General features: G+C 42.0%; 1 protein-coding gene across 3 annotated transcripts in view; it reads left to right on the top strand.

Annotated features, from left to right (window-relative positions):
• The first annotated feature begins 5,126 nt into the window (after positions 1–5,126).
• The window catches only part of pde5ab (phosphodiesterase 5A, cGMP-specific, b), a 59,413-nt gene continuing 38,744 nt past the window's right edge, over positions 5,127–25,795 (top strand). The window contains exons 1-3 of one of the 3 annotated variants that reach the window (XM_085760056.1): positions 5,127–5,249; positions 21,153–21,687; positions 22,856–23,029. In XM_085760056.1, coding sequence (XP_085616182.1) covers positions 5,245–5,249; positions 21,153–21,687; positions 22,856–23,029 — 714 coding nt within the window. In that variant the 5' untranslated portion in view covers positions 5,127–5,244. Of the gene's footprint in view, positions 5,250–17,718; positions 17,966–21,152; positions 21,688–22,855; positions 23,030–25,795 lie in introns of those variants that run through there. The other 2 variants (XM_085760055.1, XM_085760054.1) reach the window with 2 other exon arrangements.

Here is a 25,795-nt window from a genome sequence, read left to right as displayed (position 1 = left end):
AAAAGGCAGAACTTTGTCTTTTGGTTACATGTGCAGGAAATTAAGTTCACTAAAAACACATCACATCCCACTAAAGTCACATTAAAGAAATACATTTACATAGAAAAACCTGTGAGGTGTTTCTGAGGACTGTGAAAGGTGTTTAAACATCTGTTTGTGTACAGATGTTACTGCACTATTCAAGATACAGTCACAAAACGTCATAGCGCATTGGTTCATACATGCAGCGTGGTTACATGGTTCAGTTTTAGCCACCTGGTGGCAGTGTTGGTCAAGTTTAGTCAATCTGTAACCAAGCACCGGTCTGTATGAATGTTATCTATTATTTCATGATCTATCAGTCAGTGATCGGTGATTCAGATATGACACATGGAGGCTTCATTCATCTGTTTATTATTGTCAGTGAGCTGAAACAGAATCACATTAATGCCACATTTTAATCATTTTGCACCACTTGATTATAATGAAGGCTCTACTGTGTGTTTACACGTTTCCATGGTAAATTGTTGAATCAGAGATCCATTAATGATGGTTTGTGGACATATGGTTGATTCAATGAATTCAGATTGACTTTTCTAGATCTGAAAACTTTCTAGTTTTCTGGTTTATTAAGTCATAGTTCAGGGTTAAAGTCAGACTTTGTTAAACCTGCTCTCTGTAACAGACCCCAGGTTGTGTTGATATTACAACAGTTACGGTCAAAGTGAAGCAGACATTGGTTTCCCTATAGTACACACACATGAGTGTATGACATGTTCCAGTGAAACAGTGGGTGTCTTATAAAGAAGACAGATGAATATACAGAACATCCTGCCAGGATCATGTGTTGTATATGTTCATGGTGATAGTGAAAAAGACAGATTCACCCTGAGTCACATGGACACATGAGCTCTTCCAGTGATGTTTACCTACTAGTCTGAACGGTGAAGGCAACCAGACACAGGAACACTTACTGCTCTGGTATATACGCTGACTGAATTTTAAACTTTTACTTTGAAGGTATGTTGCTGTCTGGTGCGGCTTGTCTTTGAAATCTTTGAAAGTCACTTTGCAAAACTGTGTTTCTAAAAAAAAAAACCTATTGCATTTGAACTCTCTCTTTACTAAGTTGCACATTTCTGTTTGGTTCTGATGTGTTGAAAATGACGCCACCTACAGTTTCCTGGGTGATGGAAGATGGATGTATCAATAGATATTCATCACTAAAGATATGCAAATGTTATTGATGATGCTTAGATCTTGATTAAAGTTATGTTTCTATGAGGATTTTTGAATTAGGGCATGGTTTGAAATAATGCTGAGTTAGCTAGCTAAAGTTAATGTAAGTTAGCATTGTGAGCTGCTACCCTTAACATTAGTATTCGCTCTTTGATGTCCTTCTTCTTGGTGGCAGTTAACTGAAAATATCTTCTCAATTGACTCATTCAATTGTATATTGGAAGTATTGTTTTGTATAGCGTTAGTCGTTGGCTTGCTTCTCCAATTAGGCAATTATCAAAGTCAGACTCACTGCTTTGGGTCTATCTATGCCTTTAAGAGAGTAGGCTACTGCATGGTAGATGCATGACAGATGGAGACAAAGAGTTAACCAGTCCAGTCGGCCAATCTGGGTCATCCATCCATCCACTGGTCATCTCCCCAGCTACATGTTTCCAGACCAGATGAAACATATAACTCTCTGGTGTGTTGGGTTTACCCTGATGTCTCCTACCAGTTGGACACAACTAGAAGACCTCCAGTAGAAGCTAACCAGAGGAGGACATCCTGACCAGATGCATGAACCAGATGCCCCATCTCATCTATTCCTGGTGCCTCGTTGCTGAAGAGCTCCTCGACTACCTCGTTGACCTCTGCTAAGGATATGAAGCACCCATCCATCTGCCACACTAAAAATGTCCTGGAGTATAAATGGCTGATGAGAATCTATATTACGCCAGTTAAATTAAATAAATACAATAGGAATATCCCAGATACATGTACAAAATGCACTGAGGCAAAGGGGACATTATTCCATTGTATGTGGCAATGCAGTAAGATAAAATCTTTTTGGGAAGAGGTTAAAAGAGCAATAGAAAAAATGATTTCAAAAAACATTCCAATGGATCCTACATTCTTTATCTTAGGTCTTTACCCAAAAGGTCACAAGTACAGTAAAATTGAACGAATAATAATAGATATGTGTCTTTTACATGCCAAAAGATCCATTGCAATGTTTTGGAAAAAGATCAGCAGACCAAGTGTTACGTATTGGGTGAAACAGATGCTGACAACCTTTCCTTTGGAGAGAGTGACATACATACGAAAAGGAAGGCAAGGCATGTTCGAAGAGATATGGAAACCGTTCAATGTGTTTGTTAATGGTATCGATTTAGCAAATGACAATGAAGAGGAATAAGTAGTCATGTAAACCTTGTAACAGAATTAATGAGTTCAAATACCCGCAATTGTATTAAGCCCTTAAATTATGTACAAAATGTTTGACTGAGAAGTGGATGTTTGTGATGTGTATGTAATGTTTGTTCGTTTGGTTTTGTTCTTTCTACAACACTTGTACCATAACAGGTGCCTTCATTAATGGAGCACAGATCTACATATTGATATAACTGCATATGTAATACAAGTGTATGTGTATGTAAGAAAATGTTAATAAATATATTGTTTAAAAAAAAAAAAAAAAAAATGTCCTGGAAAGATATAGCAATCCTCAGGTAACTTTAATCTATAAATCCTCCATCATGTCCACCAAAACCATGTAATAAAGTGATACCTTTGTGTTTCTTCTGCCCAAAGAGAACATGAGGTGTTCAATCATCAAATTGCAACACCTTTGTGAAACAGTTTCAAGATCTTTCAAATTCATGCAAATCAAGAACTCAGGGAAATATTAAAAACACCCAAGAGAAACAAACAAACAAACAAGATAGGAGAGAATAATAATTAAAAAAAAAAAAAATCAGGAAGGAAACAAAAGCAGGAAATTCATGCAGAAGGAGGTGAAGGAGCAGCAGAGCATTTAAAGATGCTGAGAACTGATGTGTGATTCAAATGCTAAGCAGGTGGAGAGGGCTGACAGCTTTCCTCCCTATGAAATGGAAATGAGCAGAGAGATGGAAAGTAGGGGGAAAATATAATTACTTGAAAAATGTGGAAGATTTGATTTTCTCTCTCTCTCTCTCTGCTGAATCTTATACAAACACCTCAACACAGTGGGCTAAAGTGGAATAATACAGGAATATACTGTAGATAAACTCACTGTGTCAACACTGCTACCTTCCTATTCTACAAAACAACAGTGATTAGTTTTCTCATCACAATCTGCTCATGCTGAGTCAAATTAAGAGTAGAGACCTGTACATGTTAAAAACAGTTTGTTGACAAGGTAATACCAAACTGTAAGGAGGCTCAATCAGCTGTTAGTCTTAATCTTATCTGTAGTTAGAGGTTGTATTCTTTGACATTTTTATTGTGTCGTGATTGAAAACCAACCCTGGAGAAGTGTTTACATTTAAGGTGGATCAAAACTCTTCAAAGAAGGTGGAGGCAGCAGAACAAAGAAAAGATTTGTGTAGACAGTAATGGCAGTAATGGTAGTGTGGATATTGGTCTAAACAAACTGGTACAAACAGGTTATGGTCGATCAGGTACACGTCTTCTGGACTCGTTCTTCTGGTCTGGGTTCTCTGGAGGGACGGACTTGATCATGTCAAAATTACTCTTGTAACATCCCAACATTCATATTCCAAATGGGCTCAGTAAAGAGGGTAAGCAGGAAGTAAAAGACAAACAGTTGTAATGCTGCCTCTTTATCAGCACTGTCAAAACATGAAAGAATTTCATATAATTGTGATGATGTCAGTCCTGAGGCAGCGGACAGTGTTGCTGAGTCATGCTCTTGAGGCTCATGTGCATCTATTCACATGTGAAGCTAAAACTGTGGTGTCCAACTGTGAAACCTCCAATGTGACACTATAATTGGGTTATATCGCATAAAGTATCCAATCCAATCCACTTTATTTATATAGCACATTTTAAAAACAACAAGGCTACTAAAGTGCCGCACAACAGATACAAAACAGTAAAATAAAGAAAGTTAGAATTAAATACAATAAATTAAAAGCGTAAAGTACACAGGTTTCCGATCAGCAACAAAGATTTGACTGTTGGTTAAGGTGAAATAGTTACTGATCAGACCAGACCAGTGACAGGCAGAGGCGTTGCAACAGGGTGGGCGACCCAGGCAATTGCCTATAGTGCCTCTGTGCTGGAAGGGGCCCCCCAGAGAAACGGCTGGCATTGGTCTGTATCAATGACAGTATGATGTTGCCAATGGCGAACATTATGCAAAAAAAGAATCATCAATGGTTTTGGATTAATTAAAGGGATACTTCACCCAAAATCGCTGATTCACCAATTTTCTACTCACCGTTGCCAGCCCCCTGGAACTCCAAAAGTGTTTTGATAACTCAGAAAGTTCTCCAAACTCTTCCTTGGCATGACTGTGAGTAGAAAATTGGGTGAAGTATCCCTTTAATAGTTAATGTTTGTGGCTTTAGTTGGGGGGCCTCCAAGGTGCCTCTTGCCTGGGGCCTCCAGAGTGTCTAGAAACGCCCCTGGTGACCGGAGTTGGGTGAAATCAGTTCTGATACAAGCTTTACCGTCTTGATTGTAGACCATGCTCATGACAGTCTGCACATAGAGACGTCAATACCTGTTAATTGGGACTTATGACGTTTGAAAGATCTAATTTACAATGGAAAGCTTAAGGACACATTTAGACAACTATTCCCAGTTGAACTATTTTGTTTTCCTGGATCTGAGATCCAATTTTAGACCGCCGTCCATCTGGGACGTGAGTGGAGAGACTTGTGATCCCTGAGGTTTGACCCAGCCTCACTGTCACACCATGCTTAACCTTAAAGGGAGGGGGGAAACATGGTTGATTGGAGATGAGATTGTTTTTGATCCCTGTTGTGGGACAGAGGGAGCAATTAATATTATGGTCTGACCCCTCTCTTTTTTCCCTTACTCTGTTTCAAATTTGTTTTTTGTTTTTTTCTTCCCCTTCCAGTTCCAAAAAAGGATACCAGTGAAGCCGGGGGCAGGAGGGTGAGGGGTAAAAAAAAAAGAAAAAACCCAGAGAGGAGAGAAACCTGAAGAAGGAAACCCCCTTTGGTGGAGTCCATCAGTGTCTGTTTGCCGAGGCTGCCGAGGTGACAGCAGAGCCTGGAGGACTTTCCATCAGCCATGGGGTGAGTAGTCGATGGAGGATGTGGAGGTGGAGGGGGATTTGGACCGACCGCAACCTCGTTTTCCCAATGTGTGTGTGTGTGTGTGTTTGTCTTAAGTAGATCGAAGCGGTTTTTGTGTACGATTCTCACAAACTGGAACTACCCAGAAACAGTCTATGTGTGTGTGTGTGTGTTATTGGAGCAGATCTGTTACTGTAATTGTTGACATCATGGAACAATCCAAGTGTAATTCCTTCTTGGTGACTTTCACACACCGCACTGACAGCTGAGGAGGATTGCTGCTGTTAGTACTGGCAAAAAAAAAAAAGAAAAGAAAGTCTCTTGTTTTTCCTCCAGTTGTGTCCAGACTGTTTATATCTTCCAGTAGCACAGCTTCATTACTCTCACACTTTTACCCAATTCCTCCTCTGGGTTGATTTTTTTCTTCTCTCTCTCGTGTCGCCGTTGCCGCCCACAGAGGCTAACATAAATACACACATGCCATCACTTCGAGAAAGAAAAAAAAAAAAAACCAAAGGGGTCCGTGCAGATCCCACCACACTCTCTGGCACCGCGCGGATCCAGTCCCATCAGGGTCGTGGGACTTGTGGGCTGAATCTGGAACCAGGTCCAGGAACTTAGGAGAATCTGGATCGTGATCCGGTCAGTTTTTTTTCTTTTGTGTGTTGTTGTTGTATTTATCGTCTATCCCCTGTGCTTGTGGCTTATGGTTAGGGATTAGGGTTTCTTTTTTTTTCTTTCTTTTTTTTTAACCTGTCATCTGTTTCCCTGACACAACTTTCCATATAAACATCATGGTTTTCTTCCTCCGAGCGGAGGATTGTTGACACTTTCTTCCTCGGCTCATCAGTCCTGGTTGCTCATCAGGAAGTCCTAGAGAGGTCAACAGCATCACGAGTCGCTGTCTACCTGCAGCCTGAGGATGAGTTTGTTCTGTCTGAGCTCTTTTGCTTTTTCTGCTCCTCAGTCTGAATTGATTGTGGCCTGTTTAACATAGAAATATCTGGAGGGACCTGTTTGCCTATTCTATCTGCAGTGCTCCTCTTAAATGATGTGGGAGGTGGATGTTGTAGCTCTGAGCCGTGATATGTGCATGATGGAGGATTTGTAGGTTTTTGGTGGGAAATTAATATTATATTTTTATCAGAGCATCAATGGGTTGCCAATGAAAGTCTACAGTTTGTGTGGTGCAACCGCACTGGAGCTTTTTTGCTTATGGTTTAAAATAAAAAGCTCTAATCATCATCATAATTTTTTACATATATTATTTTGTATTACCAATAAATCAACAACTCTGCAGGTCTTTGTAAGTTTCTAAATGAACTTTTTAGCCTCTTGTATAGACCAATGCTTTGGTTTTTCAAGCCAAAGAATACTTTCCAGCAGACAGCAGCTTTCTGAGATGATCCCACTGGACAGCAACAAGAGCTCAGTCGGGACCCGTCTGGTCAGGACAGTGGAACATCTACGTAGCAGATACTGATGCTGGTGATGGCCAGACACATTAATACTAATGCCAGGATTTTAGAAATGCTAAAGTCATTGATTCAGGACTCTTGAATTGTTTCTTTATGCAGCTAAACTTGCATGTATCAGACTTGTATTTTCTTATAAATCGATGGAGCTACACCTTGTGGAAGCTGAAAGTCCACTTTCCTTTCATTTCTCTAGAGAGAGGTAAAAATAGCATCTGAAGTAGTATCTCTCCAGACAGTCACTATAACTTTCTCTGCTGATGATGAAAGTTTCAAGACCTAATGAACCTAAACAGTAAAGTTAAGAGCTGTCAAACCAAAACAATGAGCTAAAAGAGACTAAAAAGCCTTACATAGCTGAGGTCTTGGTATATTTGTGACTTAGAGTGACACATTCACATTATACAGAGTCATTTCTTCCATTTAAAAGATAAAAATACCCCGGGCGGGACTTCCATCTTCTCAGCACATAACAATTTCATAAAGTATGATGTTATATTTTCAGCTTCTTTCACTGTTCCCAACACACTGACTGACTGCAGCTATTCTGGTCCGGGATAAAAAGGTTACCTTTGGCATCTCAAACATCCATCCTTTACAAATACACTCGTCTGTTTCTACTACGACCGGGACAGCGCTACATCCCCAACCCCTGACTGCTGTGTATAAACACTGTGGACCGTGGACAGTCGGGTCTGTTTATATAAGGTTATATTTTCTCTGTCTCTGTAGCGGTATAAAACCCTCTGGGGTGTAACGGTTTGATTAATGGCCTCTCTCTTCGGCTCGATTTGGATTATGCCTCTGAAACCTGCTTGGAAGTTATTACTTTATAATGGGAACATTTATGCAAACGCCATGTGCTTTCCATCACTCTGGGAACGACAGTTGCGTAATGAGAAGAGAAAAGAGGATGTGCGGAGATGTTCATGAGATGTTTGGATTCGGACAAGTGTCCACATGGGTAACAGCCCCAGCCTCAATCCCAAACATCAGCCTTCAAGCCCTTTACTTACTTTCCTTTTTTCCTCTTGCATCTTTTGGTGTGGCTGCAATCACGTCTCTTATAGAGTTACATGAGTCACTTGTCCACCCCCCCTCCGGGCTGTGACAGTGATGGAGCTAAGTTCCCAATATTTCCATTTCAGGATGCGAGTCATTCCAAGCCGTATTCGGTTAAAAATAACCCTTAAAAAAATTTAGAGATGTTGAAGAAAAATGGTGATCCAGTGGAGAGAGAGAGAGAAGAGAAGGAGGAGGAGGGGGGACGAGCAGGATGAAGCGAACAGATGTGGAAAAGCTGTTTTATGCTTCGTTTAGCTCTTCAAGATATCAGGCCAAATGAATGTGGCAGACTCTGGCAGTCTATAGACTCCCAAAGTATAGACCTTCATCTCCACGTCAAGATAGAGTTCACTTTGCCTTTTATTAAACACTTCTGGCAAGTTTAGACATCAGTTCCAGAGAAAGCCGTGTCTAAAATATATGACTTATACACTGAACAGACGGCTCTGTCCGTAGTTCCTATCAGGAGATATAATAGCAGGATAGAGCTGGCTAATGTGAAGAAACTAGGACACGTTTCCGCTGCAGAAGTGAGACGTCGGCCAGCTTACACTTCACTCTGTTTATGTGAGCTGGGAAACTGGTTCAATAAATCTGTGAATGGGTGAGAAAAGGCAGAATTAACGGCCGTGGGAGGACGTTGGGTCATTTTTTTTGTTTTGTTTTGTTTTTTGGGTTTTTGTCCAGCTATTACCAGAGTTGGTGGATGGGTGCACCTGACACCAGATACCAATAAGATTTTGACTTTTTCCCCCAACTTTAAAAATGGTATAGCTGTCCTGAACTTAAATTGACTAAAGTAAGACAACATTAAGCTTTTGAAGAACCAATCAGTATCAGTCTTCTACCTTCTGGTCTGGATAGGTGTTTGGATTGAACAGGTCCAGAAAAGTCCCCTAAAAGTTTCCAAAATCATTGACTGTTCAGGTTCAGGTTCAGGTTACTAATTTATACCCATAGGTGTTCTGCAATGAAAGTGGTAAGCCAGGGATGTCAAACATATGGCCCGTGGGCCAAAACTGGCCCACCAGATGGTCCAATCCGGCCCGCCAGATGCATTTGCCAAGTGTGAAAATCACATAGAAGCCAGAAGAGACATAATATTGTTGAAATTTATGTATTTTTCTCAATAAATTTCAGGTTGTTCATAACATGTTTTGTAAAACGGAGGGTTCATTTGCACTAAAACAAAGGGAATATTTAGAGTTCTCATTATTTGTAGGTTTTATTTCACTGGTCCGGCCCACTTGAGATCAAATTGCACTGTATGCGGCCCCTGAACTAAAATGAGTTTGACACCTCTGTGGTAAGCTTTCTAAATAGCTATCTCCACTATGAAAGATCCCATACAATATAAAGGTAGATACCGGTACCCATGTCTTGTTTGATTATAAAGCAGTTCAAGGTTCTGTACACTGTTAAAGTATCAAAGCCTCAGTTCACAGATCCTTAGTGTTTTCACGAGTCTTAACACAACTCCATCAGGACTTCTGTCTTCTTCCCTGGAAAATATGATCACACACAACTGTTTGTCTGGTTTATAACTTTGTCCATCAACACCAACGATAGTATTAAACCCACATGGTTGCTGGTTTCTGCCCAGCTCTCCACCGCTTAGAGCCAGCCGTACTCAGCACCAGCATCCAGAGCACAGACCTCCCCGGGCAGTGATGATTATGATGGATGATCGGGACCCGCTCCCCCCGCTCCAACATGTTACTTAACACCTACCGCTGCCTATTCATCATGGGGCTGCCACACGGGGGGTAATGCAGTTAACAGAGCAGACATGGAGCAGAGTGTTTGGGTGTAAATTTTCACCTAATAAAATGCCACTGACGCGTCGCTGCAGTGATACGTCAGTGGACTTTCTCCATGAAGCAACACCTGACGTTATTTATCAGAACCAGGGTTTTCTCTTGTTTATGGAGGATTGAGTTTGCCACTTAAGGCAGCATAAGTTGATTTTACAATTCAAACTATATTAAGTCTAGATGATAGGAACAACGATGGACACATCAAGTTAAAGTTTGTCTAAAAGGAGAATTTCTGAATTTTTTCGACGTTTCATTGACTTGTAACAGGGAGAACAGTCTCGGCCACTGACACAGCGCCCCCTGCTGGTCTGGTAGTGCACTGTTTAACTTTGAATGAACTTACTGTATGTGATGATATGAGAACACCAAGCCTCCTTTCCTTTCCTTCGCTTTCTTCTAATAACTGTTCATAATCGAATCGAGTGGCTATTTCTGGAAGTACATTTATCATTGTAAAGTTTGTTATACCTTATATCAACACTCACGGACTGCCTCGGTTGGAACTACCTGTTCTATAAACATATTCCCTATTCACTACTGTTTCTTTAGTATTTCATATTGCTAATGAATATAAAGTAAAGCTGTGGCTGATGGTTCATTCAATGGTTGACAAGCAAATTTATCAAAGAGTAAAAATGTCAACCTGATGGTGGCAGCAGGAAAAAGTGAGTATGACTCTTCCTCTGGGGAGTTTGTACAAAACTTAAAGCCAAATCTTATAGTATTTGTTGAGGTATTTCAATTTGTCCTTAAACCTGCAGCTAAATATTCTCTACTCAAAATTCAACCACTCCAGATCCTTGGTGTTCATAGATATATGGTATTTAACTAAGAGTAGAGGACGAAATGTTGATTAATTTTAGCCCTCATCATAGTATGAGCCCAAAGCTGAATAAAAAATAAAGATAAAGCAAATATAGAGCAGTGAAGCTTTTCACCTTATTGCTTTTTGTAGATAGAGAAAGAAAATCACACTATTTTCTTTTCTATAGATCCAAATCAACAGGAAGGCAGCAGCTGATGATAAATAATACCTCTTATAACTCTCTCTCTTATTCGTCTACCTGTCTATTGTGTGAGGTCGCTCGTGCAAGTATAAAGAATTACCCCATGGAAACACCGTGGGGGGTGGAGGGGGATCAGTGAGTGGAAACACAGTCATTAAAGATGTTTGTGTAGGAGTGTGAGTGTGTTGTGTGTGTGATGCCCCAGGGTTGTGCTCAGATGTTGTTTGGTTACTAGCAAACACATGTGTGCTGTACACACATAGACACACACACACACACTGCGTCCCATGATGCACTTGTGTCCGCACAGGCCTGATCCGTACAAACGACTCATCCACATGGTCCCTGGTCAATAATCACAGTAGATGAGTCACGCTGAAGGAGGGAAACACTGTCAGACGTCAAAAGAGGAATATAATCTGATTAGATAACTTTGGTTATAAAAACAGTGATGATGTCATGACCTCCACCTATTGTATTTCAAAGATGTAGTAAAATGAAAATGGTAATCGTGGTTTTTACTAAACTTTTGAATGGTGGTGGCTCAGCAGGTGGAGCAGAAGGTCAGAGGTTTGATCTCCAGCCGGATATGATCCATATGACAAGATATGATACAATCTAATACAATAGGACAAGATATACGATATGATAGCACAAGATACGGTACGATACGACAAGGTATGATATGATACCATAGGACAAGTTACAATCGGACAAGATACAATACGATAGTACAAGTTACGATAGGACAAGGTACGCTACAATAGGACAAGTTACGATAGGACAACATACGATACGGTAGGACAAGTTACGATACAGTAGGACAAGATACAATGCGATAGGACAAGTTACGATACAGTAGGACAAGATACAATGCGATAGGACAAGTTACGATACAGTAGGACAAGTTGACAAGTTACGATAGGACAAGATACGATACAATAGGACAAGTTACAGTAGGACAAGGTACGATGCAATAGGACAAGTTACGGTAGGACAAGATACGATGCGATAAGAGAATTTATGATACGACAAGATACGATACGATAGGATATTTGTATATGATAGATGACTGATGTAGGTAGAAGCTCTGTGTGAGTGGATAAATGTGACGATTAGCATGAAGCACTTTCAGTGGTTGTTGAGACTAGAAAAGCACAATATAAATACAAGTTACCATCTAGTAATAACATCTGGTCAACTTCAAGTGGCATAAATGGACAGGGGCAACAGTGCTAAACATCATCACATTGCCTCTCAGCAACAAAGTTCTGGGCATGAGTTCTTCCTGGGTGGAGTTTTCATGTTCTCCTTGTTAGGTTTAATAACTCAAATTGATCAGTGTGTGAGGTTATTTGTCTCGATAAGTCGACCCTTTCATGGATTGCAGTCCCGTCCAGGTGGGTTTGGCTCCAGCCCTTGTGACTCTGTATGGATAGAAGATGTATAGACGATGGGTGGATGAATGGACTTTTGCATTATAGCCTACAACGGAGAAGCTGTCTAAAAACTGCTGCCTTTGTTGCAGGACCAGTGGGTTGAGAAGCTGCTTCCTCCCTCAGCCGTCGACCCTGCTGAACTCGGCATCACATGTCTCCACCGCTGTGATTATATCAGACCCACAGTGGACACACACATCCATACTGCTGGTTCAATATAATTAAGATTCACCACAGTTGGACATGTGTGTAGACAGATAGGCATTGTCTGCTGCTGTGGGGAGGACGGTTGGTGTCGCCTGAGGCTGCACCATCAGAAACTGCCCTCTACCCCTGTTATTTCTACCCGGGTTGCACTAACTTTTGACCCGGTCTTGTTCTGCAGCACTGTCACTGTACTTGTGTTTTCACAGGGAAATCACTTGTGTCACCCACTTATGAGATTTATTCCTGTCGTCCCCGCTCGTCTCTGACGCTGTGCAGACACACGTCTGCGTTTCCTCAAACATTTGCTGGATGAAGGGAAGCCATTAAACACGTCTGCTCACAAACAGCTCTGTTTTCAAGATCCAGGGTGATGCTGAGAAGAAGGCTTTTGTCTCCTCCGCTGTGTGTATATGTGTGTGTGTGTCTGTGTTTGCATTTGATACACTACATTAGGCACATCATCGCTTTACATAATGCATGGATGTTAATAGGTGGAGGAGACAGTGGGGTCCAAAGTCTCAGAGCACTTTTCTCATTTATGTGAATGTGGAGTTGATTTATTTGGTAGATTTCACAGCAGTTTGTGGATTAAAATCACAAACAGGCAGGGACTAGGTTAAAGGGATAGTTCAACATGTTGGCAAATTGACCCATTGCCATAATCCCTATAGTTTGAGGAGTTCAGGAGGTTCGTTGCGTTTAATTGTCGGTGCAAGCCATTTTTAGAACGGCGGAGCAGAGCCGCGAGCTAATAATGTAACATTGCGAGACAGAGTTGTTTTCGAGGCAAATGCAGAGACTGCTTCCCAAAAAACTGCCCTCAACAGGAACGCGCATCACAGCTTTGCATGAATTTACCTCTAAAACAACTCCGTCTCGTAATATTACATCAATATCTTACAGCGTGGTGAATGTGCAGGTCACAACTTGTCCACCAGAGCGTTTTGGAGTTGTTGGATTGTGTATTTGATGAGTTTGATGAGGGAAACCAAGAAATCCCATTAGCCTCCGTAGCGTAGCTCTGAGCAGCTCACGGCTCTGCTCCGCCGTTCTAAAAATAGCTTGCACCGACAATTAAAGGTAACGAACCAACTGCTATGACTAGAGGGATCATGGCAATGGTCCAATTTTCCAAAATGTTGAAGGAAAAATCTATAAAATGAGCAGGGTCAAAGGGTTAAAGCTTCTGCAGAGAAACTGCTGAACTGAAACTGAAATGAAAGAGTAGGACCAGTGAGATGAGGTGAGTGGGTCGTAGACTCTGCACCAGTTGGTGAATGAAGGACTGCAGGACTGTGGAGAGTTGATAAGTAAATGAGCAACAGGCGAGCAACAGGCGAGCAGGTGAATCAGTAGGAGGAGGAAGACCATGTCACACAGGAGTGAGGAGGGCAAAGGACACGCAAAACACACAGTTACACAAGTTTATGTCTGGCCTGTGAGATTATTGTGATGATCTATAGGAAGAAAACCAGATGTCTCAGATAAGTTTCTTGACAAACCTAGTTGACATCCATGTATCCATCAATGTCACATCATGGGATTTATCAGTTTGTAAATTAAGTGAGATTTGTGATTTATTTTTCCATTGATTAAGAACTTTTTCCCCCTTTTAAAAAAAAATCAATTACAGATAACCTAGCTGTGGATCAATTCCCAAAGATAAGGTTAAAACAATACACTTTTAAAAAATTAAAAATAAAATAAAGCAAATTTTATAGTTTCTTCATCACTCTTAACTTGTCACATTCAACAGTCAATAACATGTGGTGATGAGAACTATTATATATAGGAGTCATAATCAGCCAAATCATAATCTAGTTGTACAGCAGACCCAACACGTTAAACACGTTATAGATGATCAATTTTATTACCTACAATATAACATAAACAACCAGAGAATGACAGTTAGAAACTGAGGTTGGTCTATTGGCCAGCATAAGAATCAAACTGTAAGCTCTGGTTTCACTAACCAAGGTAACACACAGCCTACAGAGGGGGCTAGTAGCAAGCTATAGAGGTATCAGGTTTTCATATGGGAGCCACAGGAAAATGACAGTAAGGACACTGATGGTGATAGATCGGCTGAATGCACTACAGATGACATGGACACTGTATTACCACACAACAACAAACCCTGGATCAATGAGCAACACAATGAGCTCCTTCTGAACACAACCCAAGACCAAGGAGATAGTGATCAGCTTTAGGAGGTTGAAGCTCAATCTTTAAACCAGTGAACAACACTGAGGTCGTGCACATGCATAATGTTCACCTGGACCACACAGATGTTATCTAAAGGAAGGGTCAGAGCTGCTCCTTTTCCTCAGGAAGCCTAGCTCCTTTGACGTCTACACATGTTTTATCAGTCAGAGGTCAGTCAGAATATCCCACATTCATGGTTCCCAGAAGATGTATCCCACAGTATATTGAATATTAAAGAGGAACTATGCACAATTTTCACCTTAATTAAACAGCTTCAGAGTAATTGTGATGGTTAGATGACTTGTTACAGGGAGAACGGAGGCTCTCTGCCTTCCACATAGCGACTCTTGGCCGAAAACCAACCTTGCAAGATCAGCACCTCCGACCCAGTGCCCCAGATCTCGTCACGGCGGCACCACGACACAAACACACCTTGTAACCCGTAATCTCTTGTTTATGACTGATAAGACTACACAAATATACACATAGTAACGCATACATAATATATAACGTAGCTTGCTCCATGGATTGCTTTCTCACTGGCTTTGTTGACAATGAATTAGCAAAGCAGCAGAAAAGCGACCAGACTTGCATGGTTCCCCTTTAAAGGAGACACATCGTGCCCCTTTTCCACAAATTTAAATACTTCCCAGGTGTCTTAAAGAAATACCCCAAGGATCAAACATTACACCACTTTTTTCATCCTCTCAAAATAGCTCTGTTCAGAATGGCTGGTTTTCAGTGCCTGTCCCTTTAAATGCAAATTAACCACTTCTTGCCCGCCCCTTCTACCGGTACCAGGTAGGGGTAGGGGTGGGGTTGTGCAAATTCAAAAGCTAATGACATCATTGTTAGACAACTGAGAGAACAGTTTGTAAAACCACATGGATGTCAACCTAGGGAGCCTAAAAATTACAGATTTATTTTGTCAATTGTCACATTTTGGGGGCCAGAAGGCAAGACACACCTAAATATGTTAAAGAGCCTCAAAAAGTGATATTTCTATAATATGTCCCCTTTAAGCTCTTGAGCTGCAGGACAAGGTCAAAAAATACACAAAGACACAATGAACCATCATGGGAAGACTGTAATGTCATTGGCTGTCTGTGCTGAGGAAGTTATGGGAGAGGGGGGGTGGGGATGTGACCCACCACCAGCAGCAGCATCCCCAACCCCAACCCCAACCCCCCTATCCGGGGGGAACGACCAGCCACCATCTGCTGGTAAGGTAACACCACTGGTGGGACCCAAGTGTCCAGCTGGGAGGACACTGGAGACCAGAGGAGCAGAGCGTGGCTGAAAGCCATTAGACTCCATCAATAAAGATCCTCCGAGCTCCTCCGGCTACGTGGTGATTCACAGGTTTATTTGCGAATGGCGCATGAGGAATCGGCCGCTTTAATCACAGCAACAAGGGGCCGAGGTCACACACTGAAGAAATGAATGATTTGAGGGAGGAAGAATTTGCCCTAACAGAGGAATTCCTCCAATTTCCTCTATAAACATCCACCTGTTAAAAAGCTGCGAGCTGCAGACGACCATGTGAACGAATTCAGAAACAATCTGCGACGAATTCGATACAGGATCATGACATTTTATTCGTCGGTTATAATTTGTTTTGTTTGTATCTGCTACTTATTGGAATGTGAGGAGCCATCTGCGTCTCTTTTCTCGTGGGGGGAAGTCATTACAGCAGATGTTTTGCAGCTGCAGTAAATCAACGTTGTATAAACCGAACATCCAAACAGAAATGAATGAAAAAGGAAAATCTGTTTTTGTTTTTTCTTTTGAGCCCCTGAAGAAAATGATGCATTGTTGGTGTAAAAGTCAAGAAAAATCCACAGTGGACCATCGTGGACCATTGGTTTGATGATGATGATGGTGGTGGTAGTGGGAAGGCCGGAAGAGTGAGGTCGTTTTAGGCCGTAAACTCTCGATGCCCCTGCCCTGAACTCTTTAATTGGTGGAGACTGATGCCAGGCCGCGGTCGCACACCACTCTGCTACAATTAATCTTTGCGTTATGTCCTTCATTGTCTCAATAGAGACTTTGATGTAACTCGATTATGACTTTAATTGACTGCAGCCGAGCGAGGTTCCTACAGTCAGGGCCCATTAGGTTGTTTTAGGCCTAAATTTATAGCTTGTCCTTCGATCTGACTGGTGACTCTGAGGCCAAACTAGCTGTAAAGAGTTAATGTAAATCTTTGACCACGAGACTGATTCCAGAGGCAGAAGGAGGCGGAGAGAGATAAGACAGTTATGATGCAACAGCTACTGGGAGTTGTACAAGTCAGACGGAGCTTCTGGGAAGACCTGTCACTGGGGTTTCTACTAATGATTAAAATAAGAGATAATTAGATAATACAAGTTTTAAAACAATTAACTTTTATTAATTGTAACATAGAATTCATTGTACAAGGATGCTCTATTGAACTGCATTATGGGAAATCTGGGGGCCAGTGTTTTGGGAGCTATAGACCAGACTAAACTCAGGATGTTATACTCATATATATTTGTGTATACTAAATTGTATATATTAAGTCTGGGTCTACCTTCCCTATAGAGTTCCCATAATGCTGTTCAACGTAGTGTCCTTTTTAGAGCTCTATCTATCTATCTATCTATCTATCTATCTATCTATCTATCTATCTATCTATCTTGTACACAGTTTTCTTAACATCTAGCCTACTGCACGTCTGCCCTACGAAGGTCAGAGGATGTTGTTATGATGGTGTGTAAAACCTTTTGAGACAAACTTTGTAAAAACGGGCCATATGCTACAAATCTATCTATCTATCTATCTATCTATCTGATTGATTCCTGAGTCATTCAAATCAGTGGCAGCACTCCACACTTTATTACTAAATTAGCACTTTGAAAAGTCACGTGACCACTATTGTAAAACTTATAAAGTCAAAATGATGAAATTGTTTTTAATTAGTAATTTTCTTGCACAACTGTTTCATCATTGTTGCCTTTAATTCATCAGTGCTGTCTCTTCATATATCAACTACACCATGTGTTTCCTTCTCTTATTATCATCTCACCTACATAATGCGCGCGCGCGTGTGTTGTGTGTATATTTGTGGCTCTTTATCATAGGCGAATGAGAGAGAGGGTGTAACTCTCTCTCTCTCTCTCTCTCTCTCTCTCTCTCTCTCTCTCTCTCTCTCTCTCTAATCGTCCAACAGTTGCTTCACCAAGTAGGAAGAGCAGAGCACAGTCCCGCTTTACGATCCGCGAGCTGCACTCTCCCCCCTCTCTCCCTCTCTCCCTCTCTGTCTCCGTACGCGTCGGTCGGTACCGGGTCCTCGGTGTGTTCATGGAGCCGGTAACCGGAGCTGCTGCACAGTAGGAGCTTCTGTTGTCGCCTCTTTCTTTTTTTTTTCTTTTTTTGCGCCATGGAGGAGTGCTGCTCCCCGGAAAGCGAGAGGATGGAAGCGTGGCTGGACGACCACTTGGAGTTCACCCACTCCTACTTTATCAGGAAGGCGTCAAGGTAAAAGGTGGAGGAGGAGGAGGGGGAGGGATGGTGGGGGTAGGGGTAGAGGTAGGGGGTAGGGGGGGTCTGCATGTTTCTCCGGTGTGGACACGAAACATTAAACCTCAATTACTGTGTTTATGTGCAGTCTCGTGCGCGTGAGTGTCTAGTTTCCAGTGGGATTTCTCAAGTAAATAAACTCAGTTTGCCTCCATTTCCTGTGTTTTGGTTTACACTGAGGTTTTTTTTTTTTCTTTTTTAATACAGGTATCACCTTACCTCTCTATTAAAGACAGGAAGTGAGTGAAACCCTGCACACATCTTCTCCTAATTGTAACCTCCTCCTCCTCCTCCTCCTCTTCCTCATCCTGCCTGGTGGAGCTACCTGCAGATTCACACCATATGTCATCTGGCACTAGTTTCACTTGTATCATTCCAGCCGTTCCCTTCATAACGCCTCAGTAACAGCTCTGAGCGTTGCACCGGGCCTTTTAAACATTAACTTTTACTGCTGTTTAATACCCAGCGTTCAGTCGAATAGGTCCTCGGTGATAATTATACAGGCCGCCGCCATAAATCCAACTACTTTGCTCTGTTGCAACCTCCACCTCCTCCTCCCCTGAACGCATTTCTGGAGCTAATTAGCCAGTTAATTTGTTAAGCAAACATAAACTGCAAATAAGTCTCTCTAAAGCAGTTGCGGTGGGTTTTTTTTTTCTTCCCCAGAAGTCATATCTGGGCATTTCATCAACCCTTGGCAGCATTTCATCAGGTCCCTCAAGTTCTGTTTGTTTTAGTGAAAAACCTCCTCAGACCCATTTATCCACTTAAAGAACCATCTTCATCTTTGGATCCAGGCACAATGACGGAACAGATACAAACTCTCCATCTTGAAACCAGGCTCCATAAAAAGCGTTGTCACTGAGGAGATGTTTGGGTTTTTGTGTTTTTTGACCGCATGACTAAAGGAGAAGTTGATGGGCTCGGGCTCGGGCTCCTGCTCGGGCGGCGAGAGGTTTGCACACATCAGCCATTCTGCTATTCTGGTTGAGAGGCATTTCTTAGAGAGGTATTGATTTAGCCACACCCCCCTCCCCACCTCCCCCCCTTCCCTCTCTCTCTCTCCCCTGGATGCATTAGGGTCGGCTCTGTAGGGAGGCCGGCTGCTCGATTGTGGGAGATGGAGACTGAGTGAGTGAGTGAGTGAGGAAGGACTGAACCCGACTGGCTCCGACCCACGGTGCGTCCAGATAACAGCCCTTCTCTGTGGCTCTCCCAGGTTTTTATTTGCCTGGCTCGGGGCCTAAGATACCACGGTTAATTTCATGGCCCGTGCCTTTTACCGTCCTCTCCCAGGTTTGGGTTGCACTCAGGTTGAACAGAGCCCTTTGACAGAAAGGAAGTCACGTGACCCCCCTCGGTGAAGGTTTGAAAAAAAAAAAAAGTGGAGCCGGAGCTCGAGGTTGTTGAGACAGTTTGTTTACTGATCAGAGAGCTTCTCTGTAATCGTATCCAATTTACTGCTCCCACACACACACACACACACACACACACACCCTGTCTGACACAAACAAACAGACTCCCACAGTAGATTTGTGCTGGTAAATTATCCACACAAGGGTTCATCCCAGAGACCATCCCTTTCATTATCTCTGCTCTCTCACATTTTATCTGCAAAAATGATATTTCTAGGTCAATTATCTCAACAATCACAGGCCATGTTCACTGTAGCACTGAGATGTTATCTGCTGTTTCTGTAGAACTTCATGTGAACCAACATCTCTGCAACAAGGGACCCATTCCTAAATTCCTGATAACTTCTCACTTTTGTAGTTTTAATCTTAGCAAATAAAAATGGTCAAAGTGAAGGGATGTTTGGTTTATTATGGCCACAGGATGCTGTGAAATAGTTTTCCACCTGTCAAAGCCCTTGAGAAGCAGGTCACCTTTTCCTAGTGCTGCATGTTCCTCTGTTTTGAGCAGCATGAAGATCTTGCACATGCGAAGAGAAGGTCTTGTTGGACCCATCGATCCTCTGTGACTTCCTTTGACCTCACTTTCAGTCTGATGTAAACTGTTGTAGTGCTGCACTTCAGCCTCTTGTGGCTGAGACGAACACTACAAAAACAAACACTTGAAGACGTCATGTGACCGTGACAAAGGAGTTTAAGGGGTGAGGGTAAGTTCTCCTATCTTCAAGCCAGTTGTCTTACCACCTACCGCTACCACCCTGACCCTGTTTTATCTTCGGCTATAAACTTAGAGCGACAATATGTCACTGCCATAAATTCCTCAAGTCATATGCAACAAATTCTTCCCATCTTCAAAGACTTGGTCAGTGGTTAGTGTCGGCTAATATTTGCAAAGTTTGCATCGATTCAGTTTGAAACAAATATCGTATGAATCATTAATGAAATATTGTCATTTCCAGATTTGGGAAATCCGGAAATTTAAGATTTTATTGCCCTTCTAGTAATATGAAGAGTCTCTTCAGACTTTGACAATGTGTTCACTCCTTCTGTAATGATTGTATTTGATTGATGACGTCTTTAAAGCAACTTACTTGGGAATGAAGCTAAAATCTTACCATTGTGGCCTTTGCACCTTGTGGTTGAGGAAATATCGGTAGGCTACCACTTCAGTGGCCACACATTAACATTGTTGGATCAATGTATCAAAACTGATTGGACCGTTTGGTTCAGGGTCAGGTGGTGTTGAGAGAGTTCATCATGGATAAATTCATGCAGATTGTTTTCTGAGTTGCTGATCGTTTGAATATTTCACACAACTGGAGTTCGGACCATTGAGATCAAGTGTGAGTTTTGTGATGTCTGAAAATGTTGTCGATTATTTCATCATTCAGTTGATTGGTTTTCATGAAGCTGATTCACCTGCTGTTCTTGTTGCCCATGTATTTTTCACTGTGTCGTCCAAATTTAGCTTCTTTAATCAGACTATTGGCCTTTTCACTGCTGATTGTAGTTTAAATGATCAAAGCGTGATGGATGTTTGTTCTTGTCTTGGTAGTAAATGTTCTTTTCTCCCAGGAATAGATGTTCTTTGTATCTAGAAACTCTTCTTATCTAAGGGGTCTTCCATGGTAAGGCCTTCTAGAGATGAATCAGAGAGTTTACCCTACGCTACATCAGTGCAGATGAAGTATCTTCTATAGTGCATCTGATGCAGTTTCTTCTCCTTCGGACAGGGAGATGGTTAATGCCTGGTTCGCTGAGCGTGTCCACACCATCCAACCATCTGCCTCCAAAGAAAACCCTCCACAACAACGGGCCTCCCAGTCCTCGACAGACGTTGGTCCCACCGCCACCATCCTCCCGCCCTCCATCAGCCTCCTGGACAGCCGCTGCCCCTCCCCGGCCTCGGTCAACAGCCCGGCGCCGGGCACCCCGACCCGCAAGATCTCGGCATCGGAGTTCGACCGCCCGCTCAGACCCATCGTGGTCAAAGACTCTGAGGGCTCGCTGACGTTTCTTAGCGACACGGACCGAGAGACTGTTCCGCTCCGGGGCTCGGTGATGGGCGAGGGCGGTGTCGTCGTCGGGAGCGGTGGTGGTAGTGGTGGAAGTGGCGGTAGCGGCAGTGGACGTGGCGGTGACCGCTGTGCCAGGCTGCTGGAGCTGGTGAAGGACGTGTCGAGTCATCTGGACGTGACGGCGCTCTGCCACAAGATCTTCCTCCACATCAATGAGCTCATCGCTGCCGACCGATACTCACTGTTCCTGGTACGAGTCCAGAGAGAGGGGGGGGGGGGTTGTAACTCAGAGAGCAGAGCAAGGAGTCTCTGAAAGCTTCTGATGTAAAAAGCTCCAGATGTTTAGTGTGGATAAGTTGGTCTGTCTTGGTACCTTTCTGACCGGACTAGAAGAAAAGAACGTATTTACTCAGTCCAGTGTTACAAAAGTAGGTTAGATTAGATCATGTAAAACTATAGAAACTGCACGCACATCCTCCAAATCTAAAAATATGGTTGCCAGACAAATGGCAGGCAAAACAAAAAGTCCCCACACCAGAAGCAGCTCCAAGCTTATCCTTTATTATCACCTTTGTGTGTGACGTTTTGGGTGCAACCCTTCTTCAGACATGAACCAGGTGAACAAACACATGAGGTCACCTGACAAACCATGTGATACAAAAACAATGCTCTTCAAAGATAAGTACAGGTAATGTAGTAGAACATTGTTTTTGTATCAAATTTATTTGTCAGGCGAAAAATAAAGAATAGCCTAACCTTGCAGCTGCTTCTGGTGTGCGGACCTTGTGTTGTTTTGCCTGGATTAGATCATGTCCAACAGATTTTTTTTCTCCCTCCGAGGCAGAATTCATTGATTTTTTTTATTGATGATTATGAAGCTATGTGTTAGCGTGTTAGCAACCAGCTGCTAATTTACCAGCTAATAAAGAGGCTGTGTAGAGCTGAGGGACCTTAAGGGTTAGCTGCTGGTGTTTGCTGCACCTTATAATAGTAATTCTATCAAATCTATCAATTGATCATGCATATGATATATTTTAGCGCATATTTGTATATCATTATGTATATCATTTAGGGTTTGTCTTATATTGGATCCTTAAATGATCTAAACCTGCAGCTGCTGGAAATAAGCCATAATTCTCTCTGAACAGGTTTTTATTACACATAGAGCCTTGATCAAGTGTTAATATAGATTATTGATTAGTGACGCTTTGATTTACATTATATATTATTTTTGTTTTTCGTATGTCAGGAACAAAACCTGGAACCATGACTCAGTGTAGTATATAATAATGAGTCTCATAGTCTTTGAAACAGATTTATTCGTTCTTCAACCTATTGTCTTAACTCAGAAACTTTACTTCACACAATAAGAAGCACAATTAAGTGTATAACAATTCATTGTGTGTGTGTGGTCCCAGGTGGGTGAGGACAGCTCCAACAGGAAGTTCTTGGTCAGCCGGCTGTTTGACGTGGCCGAAGGATCCACATTGGAGGAATCGTCCAGTAGCTGCATCCGGCTGGAGTGGAACAAGGGCATTGTGGGACATGTGGCTGCGACGGGCCAGGCGCTCAACATCAAGAACGCATATGAGGTTTGGATTGTTCACGTCGGTCTCTGTCTCTGTCTCTTTGGGTTACCAGTAACGTTGTGCAGGTGCAGCTGCTGCTGCTGCTGCTGAGGCCTCTGATCGGTGTGTTGAATCAGACTGGTGTTTGCTCAGAGGTGTATTTGATGGCTCATGCTGACAGAGCAGACTGGAGGGGGTGGGAGGGGCTTCAAAGGAGGGCAAGTGGGTCGAACACACACACACACACACTCTAGCCGCGGTCTCTGGTGACATTTTGACCCCTGACGTTTCTAGTGTATCGACCAGGTTTCAACACGAAACCTCTCTCCCACTTCAATCAATGATCAAACTCGGCAAGATGAGAATTTAAAGGAAGATGAAATACACTTTACTTTTTTTCTTTTTTTTTCTAATATGGAAAAACACATTTTTGAAGTCTCATAATTCGTCTCATCTCCGCTGTGTTTGATGTATTGTAAACACACTTCCAGGTGTTTACACATGTGTGCTGCCGCCCAGCATCAATAACTGACCGGTGGCCTTTAGAGAGCTATTTATAAACCAGCCGTTTGTTAACACCACCAGGTATTTTGTCATTGAACTCTGGTGTTCAGAGCTGTTAAATCCGAACTGTCAGCAACCAATCAGTGAAGAGGAGCAGATTTTATCACTTATTTTGTTTTATGAATGTTGATCTTTTTGTTTATATGATTATTTGTATGGGAATTACAGTGAAGTTATATCAGTGATTTAACAGTTCATAGTACTGGATGCCATGACCTCAGATATTGATGTTACAGAGTATTGATATTGTTAAATATTCTGTGTAAATGTGACTTTAAATTATTATAACCTTTATTTAAACTTGGAAATATATTGAGGAGCAAACTCATTTGCAATATAGCTGAGACAAAACACAAAACATTTGAGGACAAGACACAACACAAAACGTTTGAAGCATACAAGCAGAATCCGAAATCCGAAATACACAAAAGTAAAGTGACAAAGATAAATTGAAAACAGAGAAGTCTAGTTAAAAACAGGAGCAGTTGGAGGTAAAATAAGATGCAGTTATGGATTTAAATTGTCCTAATGATAAAAGTGTGGTAAGTTTCAGATGGTTTTGCAGAAAAACTGGACTTTCCAAATTCAGTATGTTGTAAATTTCTTGGATGTGTCATTAAACTGCTGTCCTGGATTGACACTACATTTCTCTCACAAATATTACAAGTGTGTGTGTATGGGCCTTCAGCTGGATATGAGTGTAGACAGTCTGTAGCTTTGGGATCACATCACACATATCAAATATATTTTACTCCAGCTACAAGCTTGTGTTCATAAATAGACTCTTTGTTTGCTCCCGTGAAGATAGTAAAAAAAAAGAAAAAAAGAATGATTCAAGTTTCTAATGGAAACAGTTTGTTTTCTGCAGCATCATCTGCACCGGTGTGGTTTATCATACGTGTGTGAGTTCATGCTGTGGAGCTTTCTGCTTTTGATGGCACCGCTCTGAGAGCTTCATTTGTATGTGTGTGTTTGTGTGTTGGCACCTTGTGAGTGCACTTGAGGATTCAAGTGTTTTTTGAGTGTGTGAGTGAATATGTATGTCTTTGCATGTGCATGTGTGTAATTAATGCCTATTAACGTATGAATATTAATGTGTTTGTGTGTGTTTTTCTACATAGAGTGTATGGATGTCTCACTTTATTTGTATGTATGTATGTGTTTAGCTCTGTTATTGTGTGTATCTGTGCACACAAAAATGCACATAAATTAAAACACATAAAACACGTGTTTAAATCAATGTTAATGCATGTTTAAGTATGCGTGTGTGTGTGTCATGTTGTTTACTAATTGATTCAGTTAATGCACAATTATCTGAGTGAATATGCTGCAGGCTGTTTGTGCAAGTGTGTGTATGTGTGTGTGTGTGTGGCTGCAGAACCTGATACTGCTCCCAGGAAGTCAATCTGCGTCATCTGAGGGACTCCCCAGCTCTCCGATTGGATCTTTAACTCCCCATTAGTGTGCTCAGGATTACATTGATTTCAGCAGCGCAGTGACAGACACGCCCCCATCTGCCTGTTTACATCAGTGTAACCCACAGTGGGCCGGACTCAGTCAGCTGTTACCAGCGCCTTCACTGTGCTGCATCAGAAATAAACTCTTTGTTCTGATTTCACCTGAACTCACCAAACGTTTTTTTTTTTTTTTTTGGAGCCCCAAAAATAACTGTGTGTAAATTTAGTCTGGGTCTAAAGTGAGATCTGCTGTGGTGACATCCTGTAGTGGTCTGTTGCTAAGGATCGTTAGCTAACACTAGACCCTGAGAACAACCAGGACCGAAGTGAAAAAAGAACAAGCCGCTGATTTTTGATGAAGAACAGAAGCTACAACCCTTCATAAAAAGACTTTACGGTCTGTTTGTGTAGAACAATCTACAGTTTCACTTTCTGTTGCCTCAAGCTACCAATGCTGTTGACCACACTTCAATTCCAATGGGTCACACAAATTTATTTGCTATTGGGGCGATACAGGTGCTGAATGGGAATGAGATGGTTGCATTGGTTTAAAACTAGCCAAGATACTTGTGCTTTTGCTTTGTGTCATGTCTTATATATGCCCCCAGGACTTTTATGAACTTAGCTTCGTCCACAAATGACGTTTATGGACTTGTTGCCAAAGCAAACAGATTTTTTTTCTGGCTTCTTGTCCCATGTTTTCTGGTGTAGCCTACTCGGTCTGTCCACGAGAATTCGAGAACATACGTTGTGTAAATGTATGTCCCTG

This window comes from Trachurus japonicus, chromosome 18 (assembly GCF_045865225.1).
Source record: "Trachurus japonicus isolate A0001 chromosome 18, Traja_1.0".
Classification (NCBI taxonomy): Eukaryota; Metazoa; Chordata; class Actinopteri; order Carangiformes; family Carangidae; genus Trachurus; species Trachurus japonicus.
The sequence above is the reverse complement of the archived record's forward strand: the minus strand, read 5'-3'. Positions and strand labels throughout refer to the sequence as shown.